Here is a 20,049-nt window from a genome sequence, read left to right on the forward strand (position 1 = left end):
TGATGGTTTCAAGCTATTTGGCTGATAGACAGTTGGTGGTGGTAACCCTCCAACAAATTTAGCAATGCACCAGCAGAGAAAAAGAAGACTGTTAGTAAGCAAACATGAAAGTAAACAATACACACTTTCAAACATTTTAAAATTCGACTTTGCAAATGTTTTATGAGGAAGGACATGCAATCAACATGTGTATTAGACCTCAAGGATGTACAGTGTGCTTTTAACTAAATTTTGGTTTGTTTACAAGAAAACTCCACAAGGTACCTGTCAGTATCAGTTTGTGTTGCCATGATTCAGTCAGTTCAATTAAAATACAGCTATTGACCAGAGAATAAAAGATCAGCATGTGCATCAACATTTCAAATTTGAGCACTGCTAGTCTAGATATACTGCAATGCTTTCATGAGTGCTGATCCAGGATGAATGGGAGTCAGGCAGGCAACATGCTGTAAGCATTGGATTCTAAACATTTTTAATGAGAGCCCAGCTGAATGAAAACCTACACGTAAAATACAAAACAGCAAAAGGAAGAGGTGAAAAATTCATACAGCTCCACAGCTTCTTCAGAGACTGCCAATTCAATAAACTGCCCACTATTTAATTTGCTGGGATCATGCCAGAGGGGATTCAACAATAACCAACTGTAATAATATGAAATTCACAAGTTCATTGGAAAAAGTGAAAAAAGGGGACGGTGGGGCACAGGCTGCTGGAAGGAAGCCTTTGGCTATGAAGAATAACAGTGGCTTAAAGGGCAAGGAGAGGGCACAGTGGCCCTATTGCTCTTACAACACATCCTCATAATAAAGTAATGTGTGCTGAGGTTTATACATTGTGTAATGAGTCTTTCATCAGCTTTCCTTCCTTGACACTTCATATGCGTCTTATATACTGTACTATTCATCCTCAGTACAGTCCAAAATACCATGAGTTTCGACCGGCTTTTGATGAAAACAACATCCATCTTAATAAAACCAACTAATACAGAGCCAGGATTTGACAGCAGGAACACAAACCTTTGAGTCCAAGCTTGTCAAGTAACAGCTCAACAAGCCAACACTGTTCCCTCTCCTCTCTCTATAATGTCTCTCTCTCTGGCTCTTTTCAGCTGCTGTCGGCAATTAAGGGCAGCAGAGACAAGTAATCTCCTTCTGGGCAACAGGGCCAGACCAGAACAGGCATGTGGGAAGGGGAGGAGGGGGGGGGAGGGGTGTTGGGTTGGGGGGACTGCGAGGTTGGCCCCATCCTCAGCCCTAGCCAGGCCCTGCTTGGCTGCACTCAATCTCAGCCCAATAAAAACCCCTTCATTGGCAGGGTGCAACTGAGCCAGACGGGCTGGGAGCATGTGGCTTTTAAAAATGAGGAGGGTGGAATAAGGGGGAGGGAGGCACAGAATGAAGAGAAAGAGAGAGGGGGGTAGAACAGGAGAGTAAAAATGAAGCATACGATTCAGTGAGAAAGAGGGATAACAAGAGTATAAGGTGAGGGTGAAACACAGGCAGAAGAAGAGGCAGAGATTTTGATAGATAGGGAACTAAGAAAAGCCAACTGTGTCTTCCTGGAAAGGACAATTCTGAAATACTGCTTAGCCAGTTCTGTCAAGGCTGGTTTCACCCTGGGAATGGAGAAACAGATGGGTTGTCTCTGAGCTATGGGCTACATGTGGGAGGTGAAAGGGTGTTGTTGGGAACTGTATGCAACAGCAATCGTTTGCCGGTCGTTCTTTAATCTATCGTGTTCACTAAACAACACATGCCTGTTTCTGGCATTCATTAACCCTCCGACAAATGCAGCTGCCCTCAGGAAACTTTACTGTAACTGCCTTTCAGCTTTTCTGCACGCACAAGTATATTATTTGTTTTTCCATCGCTGCACAACACAGGACAAGAGCACACACAGACATATAAAAAACACACATACTGTACATGCATAGTACCCGTCAAAAGTTTGGACACACCTTCCCGTTCCCTTGAATGAGAAAGCCTGTCCAAACTTTTGACTTGGTATTGCATGTATCATATATCACAATATTTCCCAATGAAATCAATTTAAAACAATGTCTCCAAAATTAACTGCAGACCACCTCTTCAAAATAATTACAAATCCAGAAATGCTGTCACTGAAAGCTTGAGTGTAAACAGGATCTGGTATCAGACTTCTGTTGATGATGTACCAAAAGTTGGCACTGAATGGTCAGATTCCTAGTCTTGTTGACTTATTCTTTGAAAGGACATTTCCTGGTTTAAATTATAATTTTCAAATTTTTTACAGTGTTTCCGCACATTTCTTGTATGACGGTGCCCAGACGAATGTGTTTAGGTTGCAGCTTATGGGACTGTTGTGACTCAAGGCAATTAATGTAATTTACTATCATCTATGTTATTTTTTGATTGTGAAGACCCCAATTTGTGCGCATTGCAACTCAAAACAACACCATAAATTGTCAAATAGTGGACAATGCATTTATTCACTCCAACTGATGAGAGAACCAGCTCTTTATCTGAGACAGATTTTTATGACATACACCCTTTTATTTCTAATTTCCTTGTTTTATGAAAAGAATTGAATATATTTCTGTTAGAATTCTCCCTGTTTTGTGATTTACTTCCATCTGTCGTTTGCTGTTAATGCCAACTCATTCCTCCATCTGTTTCACATTAAAACCCTTCCAGCGGTTCAGAGAGAATAATCTTTTCACGTCACATTTACTGTGAAACATCTGCAGGAAGTGTTGAGTTTCATTAAGAGCAGCTTAACATCATGAAAGTGCAGCAAAGTACGGTTGATCAGAATGAATGAAACAGTGAGTGAGAACAGCATTTCTGCTTAAGAGGAAAAAAGCAACAACAGTGTAAGTAAATATAGATTGACTGTATTATTGTACTGATGACAGTAATGGTGTAAAAATGTAAACTGGGCTTAATTTACCATGCTAACCATTACAGAACACGTACCAGTAATTTCTTTTTGTTACCCCCTTTCTGCTGTTCTTTAGTTTTTTTATGTTTGGATACTAACTATTTACTAATAATATCAGGTCCAACATAATTTTCCCTTGTAGTAAAAGGGATCTGCTTTTGCTGAGACCAATATGGAGAACATAACTGTAACTGGTGGCTTCATCGATTGATATTTGAATCAAGGTTGGCGGTTATATCTGTGGGCGGAACAGCTCAGGAGAATGGGAATATTTGCTGACTGGTTTATTCATGGTAACAAAGGGACTGAATTGCACGTACCAACGGTTCATGTAAACAACTCAACTCAAACAGGATCTCTACTGGAGTATGGCAAACAGCCAAATTACACCATTCATGTAAATGTAGCCAGTGGCCTCCTGAGTAGTATAATTGATCTGAGTCGTTTCTCAGCCACACATACCCTTTCCTGGAAAACAATACAGAATTATTGCATGTTTACATTTTTTTCTATCAAGGCGCATCCTTTTGCATTTATAGTAATCTTGCAACCTTTGTATGATGCATCATAGAAATTCAAACGTCATTTTAAAATCCAAACAATGATTACTTTTTCATATAAATAATGATAATAACTACTCTACTACACTACTCTGTAGTGTTTTGAAGCAGAACCTGACTAACTGAACCTGGCAAGTCAATAATTCAATTAGGAATAAGCCGGAGTTATACACATCCCTTAATAATAAAAGTACCCTTTTATTCACTGCAACAACTTAATTCCAAATAAAACAACATACACCAAGTTTAACTACAGGGAACATCACATGCCCAATGAATTTGCAGACACATTTTACAACCGTTTTAAAATGGAAGCAAATAGTGCACACATATGTAAGCTCAGCTAGCATGGATACAGTCTTTGGATCATACTGGGCATACTGCTATGTGACTAAAGACTAACCTTTTCCATCTAAACAGGCAGCTATTTGCAACTCACTTTGTCCCTTTCATTGAGCTCAGGCACACCGAGTCGCATGGTGGTGATTAAAAATTTAACAGTCCTTCACCTACAGAATCAACTGGTGTCAAGTTGGAGAGTGAACATTAATTATCTAGGAGTGTCCAACACTGGCTCCTGAATTTTTACATTATTAATATCCTCAACACAACGAGAGACATGTCTCATTATTAGAAGCTCAGCACCAGGGCCACGATTTTCCAATTACTGCCATCGTGTCAGTCTGCTCAACTGGAGAAACACATTTCCTTTGCCTTAAAAATGCTCCCTGTCTCAGTATAACGATAAGGTCAACTGACACATTTTGCACAGATAAAAAGTTACTACATATCTAAGTTTGCACTTTGAAATAAGTGACAATATAACCCTATGTATTTTTGAATTAAAATATTACTGCTATGCAAATTAAATTCAACTAGCAAGTGAGGAATCCAGGCAGGATTTACTGATATTAACAATGATGCCTGGGTGTATTTGTACTGTGGTGTTTAGTTGAAGAACCAACCGTGCGTGTCAGCAATTGAGGCTTTATTATTGTCTTGATGTAAATGACTTCAAGCTGTCAACAGCCCACCATCCCACTATTAAAATTCCCTGGAAGACTGAGGAGCAAGGAGGTATTAAAATTTATTCTCTACTCCCTTGTTTGCATAAAAATCCAGCTCTGCAAAAAAAAAAAAAAAAAAGTCGGTTAAGAGCAAGCCACACATTAGCTTTTTTTAGCTAGAACTAGTGCTGACAGGTGTAGTGAAGTAATGTGTTTTTGCAGGGAGATTCACACAGACTTCCTCACTCAGCTAAGTTCCACTTTCCCAGCCATGTTTATGACTTCACCTCCTGCGGTGGCCCTCAGGCAAGAAGAAAACAAGACTGCCTCACAACAGTCAAAGCTCTTTAGACTCAACAAGCTAAGAAAGGGTTCTCTCTTGTACTCACAGTTAAGCTTCTGTTTGACAAGTGCAGGACTCTCACAAAATGAAAAAAAAATGTATAGATTCCCAATGTGCACTGGAAAGTAGCATTTCAAAAACAGATCATTTCTATAACGCTGAGATAGCTAGCTGCAATGAAATTAATAAAAAGAAGAGGTTCAGTAGTTACCATGTTGAAATAAGTAGATGTTATTATTATATCTGAGCTTAAGTATCAGACGACTGCACTGCATTTACAGAAAAATAATACAGGCAAACCCTTCTACTTAGTAGTTTCCTTTACAACACACACACACACACACACATACTCAAACACACAGCAAGAAACCCTGGAGACAATTACCATGTCTGCTTTCAAACCTTGACTTCAAAGAAAAATTCCAGGGAATCTAAGGCATTAAAACTTCTTATTTTCCACCACAATCTCCTTTTATCGGTGCCACAAATCCAGGTCCCCTCAACACAGGTGCTGTCAGCAAAAAGGCTTGTATTTTAAGTAAGGTAACAAACCATTTCACAGTGGGCATTTGATTTCATAATGTGGAAATTGAGAAGGACCGGGGAGTTTATGAACATGTCTGTCTCTTAAGGTGAATATTTGCTTTGATATTCTAACGCTGGGGTACAGCCCTCCCATCTGTGTTCACTCAGCCTCTGTAGGAAATAACTGTCTCTTTGCCTCTCTCTCTCTCTCTCTCTGAGGCTGGCAATGAGCGTGGTTTGAGAACGGAGCGGAGAAGGAAGGCTGTCCCTCCATTCTTATCAAAGGGAAGTTTTAGGTTTCTCTAAGCCCATGGGTTAGTACTACAGCTTACAACAGATAAGGTGATCCTACTGATATGTTCCAAGGGAGAGCACAGTGAACTGTTAAATAGAAGGTGTTGAATAAGAGCTCTTTGAGAGTCCATTTCAATTTATACTTCCAGTTTCTGCAAGTGGGCTAAAATATTTTTTGCATGAGACACAACTTAATGGGCGGGTTCACAATTTCCTGCAAAAATACAAAATTAAATTATCTTCAGCTTTTAACAACGGAGGCTTTTTAGGAAAGAATATGAGAATTTGCTCTAACACTGTATAATTTACATGTTAAATATCTATAAAGATCAGGTTTGAATACCAATAATTGACAAAAAAAAGCAAAAAACACCTTCATGCTTCAATGCAACTGTCATATATATTGTTTGACCTTAAACTGCTGTTATTACAATATATGCAGTGAATGAAATGCTGTGGATTTTCACTAAAAAGATAGTTATAGACGCTCCCTTATAAACACTGATGTAAAACTAACAAAAAGGAATATGTTGAAAAACAGACATTTTGGTTTTTCTACCTCAAATATTAAAGATGTTTGTTCTACCACAAATATTCAGAGTATTTGGCTACACTATATGTAATTTCATGATGAATTATTCGCAGTTTTAAAAAAAATAAAACTTCTTTTATGGCGCTAAATCACTGGAATCCAGGGGAAAAAAGTAATACATTTCTGAGAGTTAATTATTTTAAAATCATGGGAAAACCTTAAACCCTAATCAATATCTTTTGTCTACACAGACCAGTAAAAAAGCCTTGTAGATACTTTCTGCACATGTTTGGATTGCGGTTGTGTGTATACCAACCTTTCATTATCTCCCTCCTATGTTACATTATACCCTTCTACAAAAAAACTGAGCAAAAACCTGCAAGGTGATAAACTGAGAATATATGCTTTAGTGCCAGTCGTGTTATCCAAATTTCTATTAAATGCTACATAGCTTCTTACAAGGCCTATTTGAACTTGAGGAGGTCAGAGTAGACGATGGCTCAGTTGCTTTTGGGCAATTCCAATATTATTACAGTGACATCTGGACTCAAAATGACTCACAGAAAAAGCTCTTAATTCAAATGGAAAAAAAAAAGTATATTCCCCTGACATGACCAAAGATACAGTTCATCCGCAATGAAATAATTTTAAACACCCGGCACTGGCAGCATGTAGTTTAAAGTGAAGTGCCGTCATTATTCAAGCACTTATGCTGAATTTTTGCTACACTGACCACCAGAAATTTGAGAGGAAAGAGAATGATGTTGCATGTAAATCAATACTCCACTTCACATACTGAGCCTGCAAAAGCATTTGATGGCTTTTCAGCCCAGTGGACCGTGGCAAAAAGAGCTTGTGCACTATATGCTTCATGAAATTTCACAAAATATGGCACAGGCACTTCAGGAAATAGTTGAAGCTGGCAGTGAAAGGAGTAACACTGCAAATTCCTTAGTGACTCTCAATAATACCCATTTTAATAACACTAATATCTATAATTATTCATTAGCATATTATGTTAGATTTACCTCATGCCTTTGCATTTATACAAGTTCATTATTTATATTGAAATCTATCTAAACACAAGTCTCATTCATGGATTTAGACCAAATTCACAAAAGCATGATTTATGTGTAAAATCTTGCTAGCCAGGAAAACAGCGCAATAAACCTCAAAGGGTGCATAAAGGTGAACTGTAACACTTATTGCTGCTCGGTTAGGAAAGTATTTGCTAATAAAATGTAATTCTAGCTCTTAAAATATCTGTAAACAACAGAAAAAGTGTTACTTATACCAAAAGAAACAAACAATTCTCTTGCAAGCTGAATCACTGTTAACTCCTTTACCAGCAATCATACATGAAAACATATCTATTTTTTCCCCCCATATCACCCATGATTTTTTCTATCTATTAAATTGAGCCATGTGGAACAATGCTCCACCATGTTTACTTGTACTGTAATGTTACTGCCTGTATGATTAAAACACAGCAAAACAATACTTGATAAGGCTTAAAAGTTGCATAGTGACATTTAAGAGTTGCATGTGATGCTTATTTGAGTTGTAGTTTTAGGTAAGAATAAGCTGATTTTTAAAATCTCTAGAGAGATTTTTAAATAAAGTGTCTCTGTGGACGTTCAGACCAAATACACTTTCTGTAGTTTCACCTTGCCACTCTTCAGTTTCACAGTTAAAAGCTGGCCCAAAAGAGTTGAGTATAAAGACAAAGATACTTCAGTGAGACATCACTACACCAAGGAAAAGCATATCGCTTTTGATGTGAAATTCTGCTTAATCACAAACAGGTACTTGGTGTATATGGGGCAGACTCCGAACTCCCTGCCTCCCTCAGCACACATCACTGGTGCCTTGTTGAAAGTAATGATCACACTCCTCCTGCCATTTAAACAGACAGCAGCTCATATCCAAAGCACAGTTCCCTGTATTGTGGAATTAAGACATCTGCAGAGTGAGACTAATGGAGCCCATGCACTGAAGACAAACAGCAGCGTTTAACTCAACGTTGTGTATGACACTGTCACTGTTTTAATGGTCAAAGATCCTGGACCTAACACACAATATAAAGACCTCTGATATGTCACAGACACTAAACATTTTTCACTTCTGCTTTTTCTGACCAATCAGATTACAAACTCCCTTAAATATACTCATGAGTACAGCAGGTGCTATAGTGGTGTATAATGAACACATTAACTGGTACTTCGAAATCTAAAAATTAAAAATTATTGGCAGAGTTGTAAGACTCCTTTAGTTTAAGGAGGTGACTCAGTCTGGCTCTCTCTGCCAGTGTTTGCCATTGATTTCCTTGGCACTGACAATGATTGCAAAAACAAACTGTTGATGCCTGTGACAACAGCTGGCAGCACCTAACTGGTATATTACAGAAGCAGCTTGTGAACACAACCACTTAACTGATCCATTTAATGTATTAAAAAAAGACAGTGGGATGGAGAAACTTGTTGCCAGTGTCACTCAAGCTGTTCTGTGATCATTTAAAATTACTAGAATATTTTGGAGTAGTGAGTCCATAACATGAGTATCAGACATAAGAAAACTATTTTACAGTATCTATCATATGCAAAGATTGTGTAAAATGTTTCAAATAAGGAACTTAATGGCGAATAATATTGGATCGGCCAATTTGCATAATATTACATGAGTTATCATCTTGGCCCCAAATAAGCCTGATTAGAGCTTGGCTATTAAAAGGGGCCCTGTGGAGTTTTCTTGTAAATAAATTAAAATTATGATTACATTCAGTATTGCTCACCAAAACTCATTGTGTGTATCCTTGAGGTCTAACAAACATCTAACAATGCTTCCTTTTTCATAAAACATTTGTAACGCTGATTTTACAATCCTGCATTGTTTACATCCATGTCTGCTTTTATTTGATGCATGGCTCTACTAGTGGACAAAAACTCCACAGGGTACAATTAACTATAATAAATATCATGGAGGCCCAACTTGTACATTTTTTTTTACCTGATTTGTTTAAACCAGCATTAACTGTTTTTTTGGCCACTTGGGAGTAGTGGTAACAAGTTGTGAACACAACATGGCCTTTTATATTATAGATCATTTATTTGAAGTCATGTTTCTGTCCACCTAGTGAATGTAAGTCTAGTATTCACTCTCTTTTAGCTCTGTTTGATCTCTATCAACTCCTTGGGGAAATTAACATTTAGCTACTAAATGTTCACCAGCTATTCCTTAACTGTGTCTGTTTGCTGTTTGGTGCTGACATGTGGTGTACGGTGGAGTTTTAGAGCTTTTTCTCTGAACAGCTGCCTGCTGCAACAAAAACGACACTATGAGATGGTGAGAGTGAACCAAAACAGTAAAGTTGAGGGTCAGACAGCTGAACAATGAGCTTAAACTTGCTATAAAGCTCCTTAAAGCTGAGGGGAGCTGCAGACTGGGTGATAATTATCGGTAGGTTCATCACTATGAGCAACGCCTTTGACATTACACATTGTTATTTGATACACTGTTATTATGAAAAATATAGTTTATAGTCACTTTAAGTTATTTATTTATTTCAAAGCTTTGTAAGTGATTTGTTTTGTTATTTGGTTTTAATTTTTTTGTATTCAATAGATATCACAGTTGGGCCAGTGAATATATACTAGGGACAAATCCAACTCACTGGCCTGATGGCCAAGTGGAAGCTCAAGCGTTTTTGTAGTTTGCTGCAGAAAAAGAGAGGAAGATTAATGGCTCTGGAAGCATGGACAGCCTCCCCCGCCTCCCCCTCTTTCTCCATATTTTCCTCCCTCTGATGTCCCTAGCAGGAAGTTGCTGAGCAGACATGTCACCCAACAAAGTACAATTGAGTTTGTAATCTCTGACCCTGCAGTGGCAGAGAGTCTCTCACTTTCTGTCTCTCTGGCTCTCCCTTGTGCGAGATATTTGTGGTTGTGTTGCTGCTGGGTTAGGGCTTGGCTAGATTAAAATCTCTTCTCAAATGAGCACACACACAGGCATGTGTGACATAAAGAAATTGCATAGACATGCCTGGGGAATGTTGGCAAAAAGAGTCAAAATCAGTTCGATGTAATGACTCGGAGCTCGGAGTAATGCCTGCTCTCACATTTGGAAGGGAACAAGCATAAAAATAATGATTAAATCGAGATCTCTTCCAATTCCTGGAAACATCATAGCAAGGCAACATGGTCACCCACTGACTTTGTGCAAAGTACTTATTGACTACGCCACACAACCTTCATTCATTTCCTCATTCCAAAACGGAAAACTGGCACAGACTCTGGCCTCATGAGGAGCCATTTTGGGGCATCAACAACAAACACCAGATGTGGAGATGGGAGATAAATGTCAAACATATTGATTCTATGCTTCATTAAAGTTTATTGTGGGGGGTAAGAGTTTGCCTGTGGCAAGGCATTGAATAGATCATAACATTTAAATCTACAGAGGTCTTGTTTTACGCAAACATTGTTTATCACAGTCAGGGCTATTATTTCAAAGAGAACACAAACTGAGCACCAAAAGACTGTTCCATAAACTGAGTACAAACAGGCTGTCCCAGACTAGTTACATGTGCTGGGACCCAAAAGTTGTCTTCAAAACCATACTGACAGAACTGCAAACATACCTATTCAAAAACAGCAACAGCTAAACATACTTTAACCACACAATTGCAGGCTTTTAAAGCTTGGGATATAAAGATCCCAGTCTATTTTCTTAATTTGATTTAATTTCTTTGATTCTTTTAACTACATAACCTCAGTTTGTGTATATTTAGTATTATTTAGAAGCTATCATTCTCCTCTTCCATATACTCTATATTCACCATACAGACAATGATAATGGCTTGCTAGCTAGGAATGTATGAATGAGGTCTAGTGAAAAAGGTTTTTAAAAACATAATTCTATAATTAACAAAACCAATAGAGAACAAAATATGTCGATAACATGAAAAATGGCAGAGGAATAATCATGGTGGGACTTTTCTCTCTCAACCCAACAGGTCAAGGCAGATGGCCGCCCACCTAGAGCCTGGTTCTGCTCGAGGTTTCTTCCCGTTAAAGGGGAGTTTTTCCTTGCCGCTGCCGCCAAGTGCTTGCTCATGGGGGAAATGTTGGATCTCTGTAAATTATAGAGAGCGGTGTAGACCTGCTCTATGTGAAAAGTACCCTGAGACTTCTGTTTTGATTTGGTGCTATATGAATAAAAGTGACCTGACTTGACTACTTTCTTTCTCTTTTGAACTAGTTTAGTTCTGTGTATAAAAGATTCATATATGGTATATATTATGGTAGAATAAAGAAAGTCATTCATATTCTCAAAACACATTATTGCAAGTAACAATTTTACTGCAATTTTAGCCACATAACAGGTAGGATTTGGTGAGTGTTAATCCAATATAATCAAACCTGCTAAAATATATAACATGAACTTGTCCCAATGACTGAAAGTCAGAGTTGACCTAACAAACAATGTCTTTCTTTTCTTTTGTTGTTGTTAATTTGATATTTTATGATCTTATTTTCAGTGCACCAATAGCAAAGGAAGAACTAGTAAAGTCAGAATTTAACTAAAGGGTTTTATGTTCTCATCTCTATTCTGTTACAGTCAACACTGCAATATTATGAGTACCCTGCAGGCTTTCTTGTTCCTGTTCTAAGGGACTGTACTGGAGTAATGACTATATAATGACTGACTGACATCTTTTTCCCAGGTCTGAAAGGAGGCAAAAAACCTCACAGAGTTATAGCTTAGAAATAAATCATAAGCTGAAGAGGTCTGACTCAAAAGAGCAATAATGCATCACATCATTTTTATAGAGAAAACGACGATTTGAACCTGTTTAGCATTCAGTCTAACACATCACTCAGTTTGGTATTCAGTTACCTCTCTTTGATTCCAACGTATTTTCGTCAACACGGCTGTCTTTCACACCATCAAAGGAAGCTGCCTGAAATTACTCTCATATTGCCTTTATCATTGTTCCAGTGATCAGCACACAGAGAGAAGAAACAAGTCCTACTAAATAAGCAGAACAAAATGCAAGAGAAGTAGAGATAATAAAGGGGGCTTAGCTGTCAATTTCCCCAACAGCAGAAACTGTGCAACATTCAATGAAGTGGTTTGAGGACAGCAGAGAAATTCTAAACAGTGTAGCAGGCCATTTCTGTCTGGCAGATGGTTCTATGTATTTTTCATGCTGTTGAAAACCTGTGACTGAGGTTTGGTTGGTTGTCATCCAGTGCCTGGGGACCCTGGGCTTGAATGCATTCTACACACAACTGCAGAATCACATGATGTCTGACCTCTCTGCCATGGCAAACTGCCCAGCAAGGAAAAGGGAGGAATGTGAGTGAGAGAGTGCCTTAGTGTGTTACTGAGGTTGTGCAGCAGAAGAAGCACGAGAGAAAAAGATTCGCAATTGCATGTAAGTGCGCACGTCTGTTCACTGAGCATAAACTGAATTCTCCATGACCACATACAGCTTCATAGTCCTGACCTGTAAAACATACTGTTGGAGAGAAATTGGGAAAATATGACAATGGAATGATGGAGGGGGAGGGGAGCAGGAAGAGAAGGGAGCAGCCCCTGTTAAGGATTCACACAATGTTACACAGAAAGAGGGGGAAGAAAAAAAATAGCATTGCCTGACTTCCCTTCCTTTGGAATGCATCCAATATATCCTATGAGAGTCCGTGTGTGTATGTGTGTGTGTGTGGCATGCTGGCAGGAAGGCTTTCAGCATATAAATATCACATTACCACACAAGGAAACGCAGGCATCAGTCCGAGCTTCCAGCCTGCCTAACAAGCACGGGAGCTCCACTCTGGAGGTCAGAGGGAGAGCTTGCACAAATGGAATTCCACAGAAACCAGCACTTCTTTTAACAGATAAGTGGCCTGGCTTTCAGCTATGTGATGTGGTATGTAAGCCTATGGTTTCAGTTATCTGACATGTGCTGGTGTGCATACAAGATCTACTTAGCTGAAGTCTATATATGTTGTGCTAGAATGGGATTAAATGTACACTTATAAAGAGGCTTAAAGCTATAGTGAAGAACCAATTAATGGATTGTTTCATCAACTGAGTTTAAAAAGATTAAACTACAATATAGGGCACTGATGCAATGCCACCAAGAGATAACAGAAAAGGCAGATACAAAGCAACACTGACTACTAATCTAAATGAAAACAACTCTCCAATCAGTGCAATGTGGATTGGGAAAGAAATATTTAACTGACTCAACAACTGGTTATTTTATTGGGAATATCAAATCCAGATAAAAATTCATAGCCCAGTGTTTTAGATCAATGTGAAGCATCTGAGATTTTGTGTGATTCTAAAACAATCATCATACATTTTGTATGCCTTATTGTCATTGTTGTAAAGTACCACAATTAAACTAAAACACAAATTGTAGAATATATTTCTGGAAATGCAACATTAATCGATAAAACTTAATATGCAACTATTTCGATAATCGAATAATTTTTTAAGCTGATATGCCAAAACTTTGCTGGTTTCAGTTGCTAAAATGTGACGATCCGATGTTTTTTTCTTTTTCATTCATTATACTCAAATGATTATCTATGGGTTATAGACATTTAAAAACTTCATCTTCAACTGTGGGAAATAATAACTAAAGTAATTTTTCATTATTTTCATTTTATAGACAAAGCGATTAATCAAATAATCGAGAAAAGATTTTGCAGATTAAGCGCAAATTCATATAATTGTTAGTTGCAGGCGTATATAGTATATATCCCTTCTGCAGGTCCTCAGTAGTCTATTCCGGGATCACTCCAAGAACAAACTTTTATATATTTTAATCTTCATTGCATGTTCGAACACAGGCACTAAAATGTATGCAGATGATGCTGTTACATACTGTACATATTTCCCATTCACTTGGATGAGAAAGTGTATCCAAACTTTTGACTGGTACTGTATATGCAGACGATACTCTTACATACATACTGCATACATAGATCAAGCTGTTACACACAGTAGGAATGCCAAAACAACACAGCAGATGACAATATATAGTATTTAGTTAAATATTTTGTCTTCACTGTAAAAAAGACAGCATGCAAGAATCTTTAGTTTTTCAAAAGGTGACATTAGTGGGACATCCCACATGAGAAATGTGGTCTTGCCTCATTTTATGTAGTTTAACTATTGTTTGTTCTCTTTACCAAAATAAATTGTCACATTGCACTGTTTTAGGCCTATTAATCTGTTAATAGCCTGATTAGTTCTAATTGCTGTTTCGGTGCTATTGATGTCATTGGTTTTAAGCACCAACAGTCCTTTTTCACAGCAAGCATTTTGACTTGTCATAGTGGGAAAAACACAGGTGTGACTAATAACATTAATTGTTCTACTCAAGTGACCCAGTAAGCCATGACAGTGAGCCAGCATTTACAATACCAGGACTCAGAAACTGAAGCAGCTAAATGGAATTCAGTAATCATTAATTTCATTACTCACATCTGTGATTTTCTTACTGTGACATGTAAAAATGCCCGCCATGAAAAAAGGCTATTGCTCATTTCTTATTTTTGTTTTCATATTGAGAAGTAAATTGAATGGGTGTTCAGTTAGGCTATGTGTGGACTGTAATCCTTGATGACTAAGGAGAAATGTGAAACCTGAGTCCTGAGTCTTGACTATCTGATAGGAAAAAGTGCCAGGGAACCTGCTATACATCAGTCTTCAACAGACCCAAGGTTAATAAAATATACTTATCTATAAAGCATGAGGTACTATAGACTGCATTATTTTTAAATCCTATGTGAATGTTGAAACTTCCAGATTCCATTACTGAGTCAACATTTCATCATCAGGGGATTCACAGGGCCCTTTGATAATGATATAATGCATGTACAGATCACACACAAAGCCTGCTTTGCTTTCTTGCCCCTTTAGACATTCAGAATAATCAATGCGGCACTGAATAGTCACTGGTTTTGCTCTGAGCATGCCTGTCCAAGAGATTAGACCTCTCTGACTTCTATTCACTAAGACATGTAGCTCTGCAGCTGGTGGTATGGTCTTAGGAACAGAGTTAGAAATCAGATCCTTATTAAGAGTGTGGATTGATCCAATCAATTTTTTCACCGCAGGAGTAAGTTGATGGTGCGATTCAATCTCTGTATGGGGTGTGATGTTCTTTTGCCTATGCTGTGAATCCGTCTGGCCTGTGCATGTGTAGATAAATGTTGTATTCAAAATACAGTAATGTTGTTTGACATCATTTTATGTGCAATTTTTAAATATTACACAGTTAAATGTCATTTGTATGTGTGAAGCAAACCATCTGCAGCATATCCACTACCCATAAACCTGCTTAGTTTGGCTAGAGTTCCCCGCTCATCCTTTTTAATTATCTCACACCACCTCTTCCAGCAAAAACATTTCAATTTTCAATCTGTAACCTATCTTTTTCCCCCAACCCCCCTGTCCTCTGCAGCAGGCAGGTCAGGCGTACATCTCCACTCATTGCTCAGTGAGCACTGGGGGGTAGGGGTGGAGAGATACAGCTCAGATGATAATGGCTGGCCAATTATCAGTAGTAAGGGGGGCTGGGGAGTTGGGAGGAGTGAGAGATTATGGGGAGAATGGATCAATACACCAGTCAGTTTCTAATGAAGGAAAGAATTGGTCCAAGTCAAGCAGATGGAAATCCCACTCTGCCTGGGGTGGTCTTTCTGTACTGTCTGTCAGCAGGGTATCATGTTTTTGGTGCTGCTTTGCACAACAGCGCCCCAACAGGGGAATGATTGCTGTCATACTGGATCTGCGACATGCAAGTATTTAAAATATTTAGTAACTGTATTTTCTGCGTTCGTATTGTTTCTCTCATGCTATCCTGATCTCCCCACATTCCACTTTCTCTAAATATTTTATACATCACTAGGGGCAGATTTAGAAGAGCCTGAAGAATAATGGTTGTCTGTCCTTCACCACCCCCCTTTTAACCACCCACAGCTGCCAGCACAGGACAGTAAATCCTACACCTCACCCACTCGCCCAGCCCAGCAGCTCAGCTATGCGCTACTATGCATTAGCACTACACGCACACTTCTACTTACATGAAAGGAAGCAAGGTTAAACTGCTACATGCTAACCAGCTAAAATTCTCTGCTTTTTCAAAATGGCAAATGGAATAAGTACTAGCCAACTGTTCAGCACCATCATTAACCCTTTGGTACTGTTGTTCTTCTCTGGTTGCTTCACTATTTTCTACATCTGCCTTCCTTTCTTTTTTCTGAGGGGCCTTGTGTGGGGTGGGGGTGTTATTTATGGCTGCTCTGTGCAAGTGGACACACACACACACACCCTTTCACAGGATGAAAGGGCAGTCACACTGCCTGCAAACATGATTTTACAGCCCTGGGTGGAATGAGTGGTGGAGGAGAGAATGAGGACAGAGTACAAAAGGGGAAAGCCCTTAGATTTACAGGTCCCAGCAGTCAGAATGCAAACCATGTAGCAGCACACATTTTTAAAGTTGATTTTTTAAAAATCTAAACACAGAGCTCTTCTGAAATAAGACAACTGTCCTTGTGCAGGAAGACACATATGTTAACATATGTGCGCACAGATGCACGGAAACACAAGCACAACATACTAAAACGAGATCACTGCTTTTCCTGTTGCTCAGCTTTTTAACACAGACTCATGGAAAACAACGCAATTCCCAAATGTGATCCATTTCAGTATCTCATTAAAGATTGCTTACAAGTGTGTACATGTGTTTGAGGGCTTTTCATGGCTAGGGCATGTTTGTACAATGTGTTGCATTTCCCCGCTTACGCAGTTTCACTGCACACTATCCCATATTTATGTAATGTGCAACACAAATAAATTAGATAAATGATAAATGAAATGGAGATTAAACATTATTAATAATCACTAAGCCTAAACTTGTAAATCAAGTCAGTCTTATCGTATTAAAATTTCAATGCCTACAAAAAAACTTACATGTTCAGTTGACAGAATGTACCAGCTTTTTGTTTTATTCTTTCAGCTTGACGTCACTTTAATTTAATAATAATAATAAACATATAGAGTGGACCTCAGAAGGAGCAGTCTCTTCTAAAGCAAGAGGCAAAACAGCCACGACAAAGATGGCAATGTAATTATGTTTAAGGGTGTTCCTTTGGCAACAAACCAGAGACTGACCTTGTATTCACATGATGACTTAATGGGGAGCGGGCTGTATTTTCCAGTTTATACATGGTAACACAGCAATTCATTAAACTAATTTGGGTGTAAAAGCTCAAGTAAACAGTTTATGAGTCCAAAAAGGCAGCAGTGACCATACTGCCAATGGAGGAGCTCCATGCTTTCCCACATCATATATTCAGAGTCTTAACCAGAGTCCTTGTAACACTCTGTTTAAGAGTGGATTTCAATTCAAGTGTTCATGAAAGAAATGAACTGAAAAGCACTAGTACATCCCATTGTTTTATTACTAACCAGAGGGTGCTCTTTGCTATTGATATCATCTGTACATCTGAGACAAAACCAGCAATTTTCTCTATTAATATATTCTGCACACAATAGGCTGGTACCAATGTAATGTGCACATAGCACCATTTTGGTTGGAGGCAACTAGTATGATGAGGGCTTGGATTTGTTCAGTGGCTGATGGTGCATACTGCCTCTAGTGGGAAATAATGTAAGCTGGCAGGGAGTTGCAGGTAAAAAGGTGCAGGCTGACCTCTGCTGGTGAAAGATGACATTGCCTCAATCTTATAAATGTTCACACAGAACACAACATGCAACGACAACTCAGTCAAACACAGAATAACCATAATCCTTATACTGTACCACAAAAAATGCAATCATCCACTGAAGATTTTAACCTTCTCTAAGCAACCATAAAACAACACAGCGATTTATACTCACAGGAGTTTTTCTGTCTGGAGAACAATTAAGTTGCTCAAATAACTGTTTAATTGTATATTCTTTGACCTTCACTGTGTGGTGTTGGATGAAATAAGCCTTTGGGTGCCTATAAATGCCAAAGGTCTGCTTGTTAAAATTTCCATGATGAGGTTTTATTACCCCTGGTGTTATAACAATAACTGAAACTGAACTGCAGTTCCAACACATGACACAAATGGACCAAATTTGTTTTTTAATGGGAGTAAAGTGCTCTTGTGTTGTGCAAACTGAAATTTCACTTCAGCATTGCCTCAGAGGGCACATGAAGAGGAAAAGTGAAGAGCAAGATGGGAAAGGCTTTTGTAAGGCTTCATTGCACACTTTAATTCAAGTCTGTCCTCCCATCACTCCCCCTTAAGAGCACTAAAATAGAACACTGTAGTTGGTGTCTTTGCTTGAACAGTTTTGTCATTTGCTGTGGTGCTTTAGTGGCATGTTTTGTTTTTTTTAGGTGAAAATCAGTGTTGGTATTAAACTCATACTTCTGGTATTGTGACAACTGTTCATATTTCACTAACCTGTTGTCTGAACTGCTCCTGGGAGAGGCAGTCAGTCACGTTGACGCAGCCCAGCAGACAGCCAGTGGGGTAGTCTTTAGGAAACCTGGGCTCTACAGATAAAACAAAAGCAATCAATGATTCACCGACATGTAAAAACTACAAAACATCATATCAGACTTTGTGACAGTGGTTTCCAAGATGCTTGCACCCCAAAGTGCTGTATGCAGGGATTAAAGCCAGAAAAGATTTGTGAGCCTGAAAAGTTTTCCAGGGGGAAATGTGTACAATGTATTGAATTAAGTATTATATAAATTTAAAACTGCTCTATGCCTGAAATCAGGCATGGTGCCTAAGAACTTAACCCCTGTGTATGTGCTGTAAAACTGCTTCCTGAACACAGAGACTGATTTCCTCATATGCTGTGTGAAGTATGTGTACCTTTCCTGTAGATGTGGCGGTACATGGTCTCCACTTCAGCAATCTCCTGAGGGGTGGGCTTCTTGGCTGCAGCAGCAATCCAAAGACGACCTCTGTGGGATGTGTACCAGGTCCGCCCCTCAACTCTACACCCAAAAACACACAAACAACAATATTACATCTGCCTTCATTGCCTTGACAGAAATCAAGAATCTGTAAGAACTTTAATATGTGTATTTTTACATTCCCACTGCAGTTAAGTCTATCTTGAAAACTCATTACTGATATTGTATACTCCTTACCTCTTGATGCCTTTGACCAGTAGTGAGGCCCATGGCTGGTGCATGCTGAGGCACCAACCCCCATCAGACATCTCCTGCAGCTCTTTGTCTTGGAGCCGCAACCTTGAACGCTCTTCTGCTCCTTTGTCCTTTGCCAAACTCTGTCCCTTCTCCACGTTTCTTTTATGGTTTTCACTGCCTCCCACATTCACCCACTAGGAATATGTAGAGTAATTAGCACCCTTACTTAAATTGCACAGTGCATTCATTGTCATCATTATTATTAGCACAGTCTGTATGAATACCAGTGCAAACTCAGTTTACATGTCGAAGAAACAGCTGTAATTTCAACTTATTTTACTGATGTTCCAATTTGTTTTCTAATGGTACAAATTACTAGTCTAAAGACAAAATAAACATAAATATTTTATGTAGTGTTAAAAATATACCAAAAGGTGACACCATTGTTATGCATAGAATCAAAATGTAAAATTAAGTAAATATTTGCCTTGCTAGATGTTACTGTGAAAAAGGTGACCTACTTCTGGTGCACTCTGCATGATGTTGGGGTTGACTAGCTCTCCAAGGGTCTGCCTTCCACCTTGTCTTTCAGAATACATCGGTGATTTTGACGTAGTGTCAGTGTTCATAGCCTTGAGGGTCTCATCCAACCTGTATATTTTATATAAAGGAAAAGGTCTTAAGCA

At 38.7% G+C, this 20,049-nt stretch overlaps 1 protein-coding gene across 1 annotated transcript in view; it reads right to left on the minus strand.

Annotated features, from left to right (window-relative positions):
- trip4 (thyroid hormone receptor interactor 4) overlaps window positions 1–20,049 on the minus strand; it is a 77,870-nt gene that overhangs the window by 49,341 nt on the left and 8,480 nt on the right. The window contains exons 8-11 of the mRNA XM_067582595.1: window positions 19,885–20,014; window positions 19,364–19,557; window positions 19,083–19,207; window positions 18,663–18,754 (exon numbers count right to left, since the gene is read on the minus strand). Coding sequence (XP_067438696.1) covers window positions 18,663–18,754; window positions 19,083–19,207; window positions 19,364–19,557; window positions 19,885–20,014 — 541 coding nt within the window. The remainder of the gene's footprint in view (window positions 1–18,662; window positions 18,755–19,082; window positions 19,208–19,363; window positions 19,558–19,884; window positions 20,015–20,049) is intronic.

The sequence above is a fragment of the Thunnus thynnus genome, chromosome 1 (genome assembly GCF_963924715.1).
Source record: "Thunnus thynnus chromosome 1, fThuThy2.1, whole genome shotgun sequence".
NCBI classification, from domain to species: domain Eukaryota; kingdom Metazoa; phylum Chordata; class Actinopteri; order Scombriformes; family Scombridae; genus Thunnus; species Thunnus thynnus.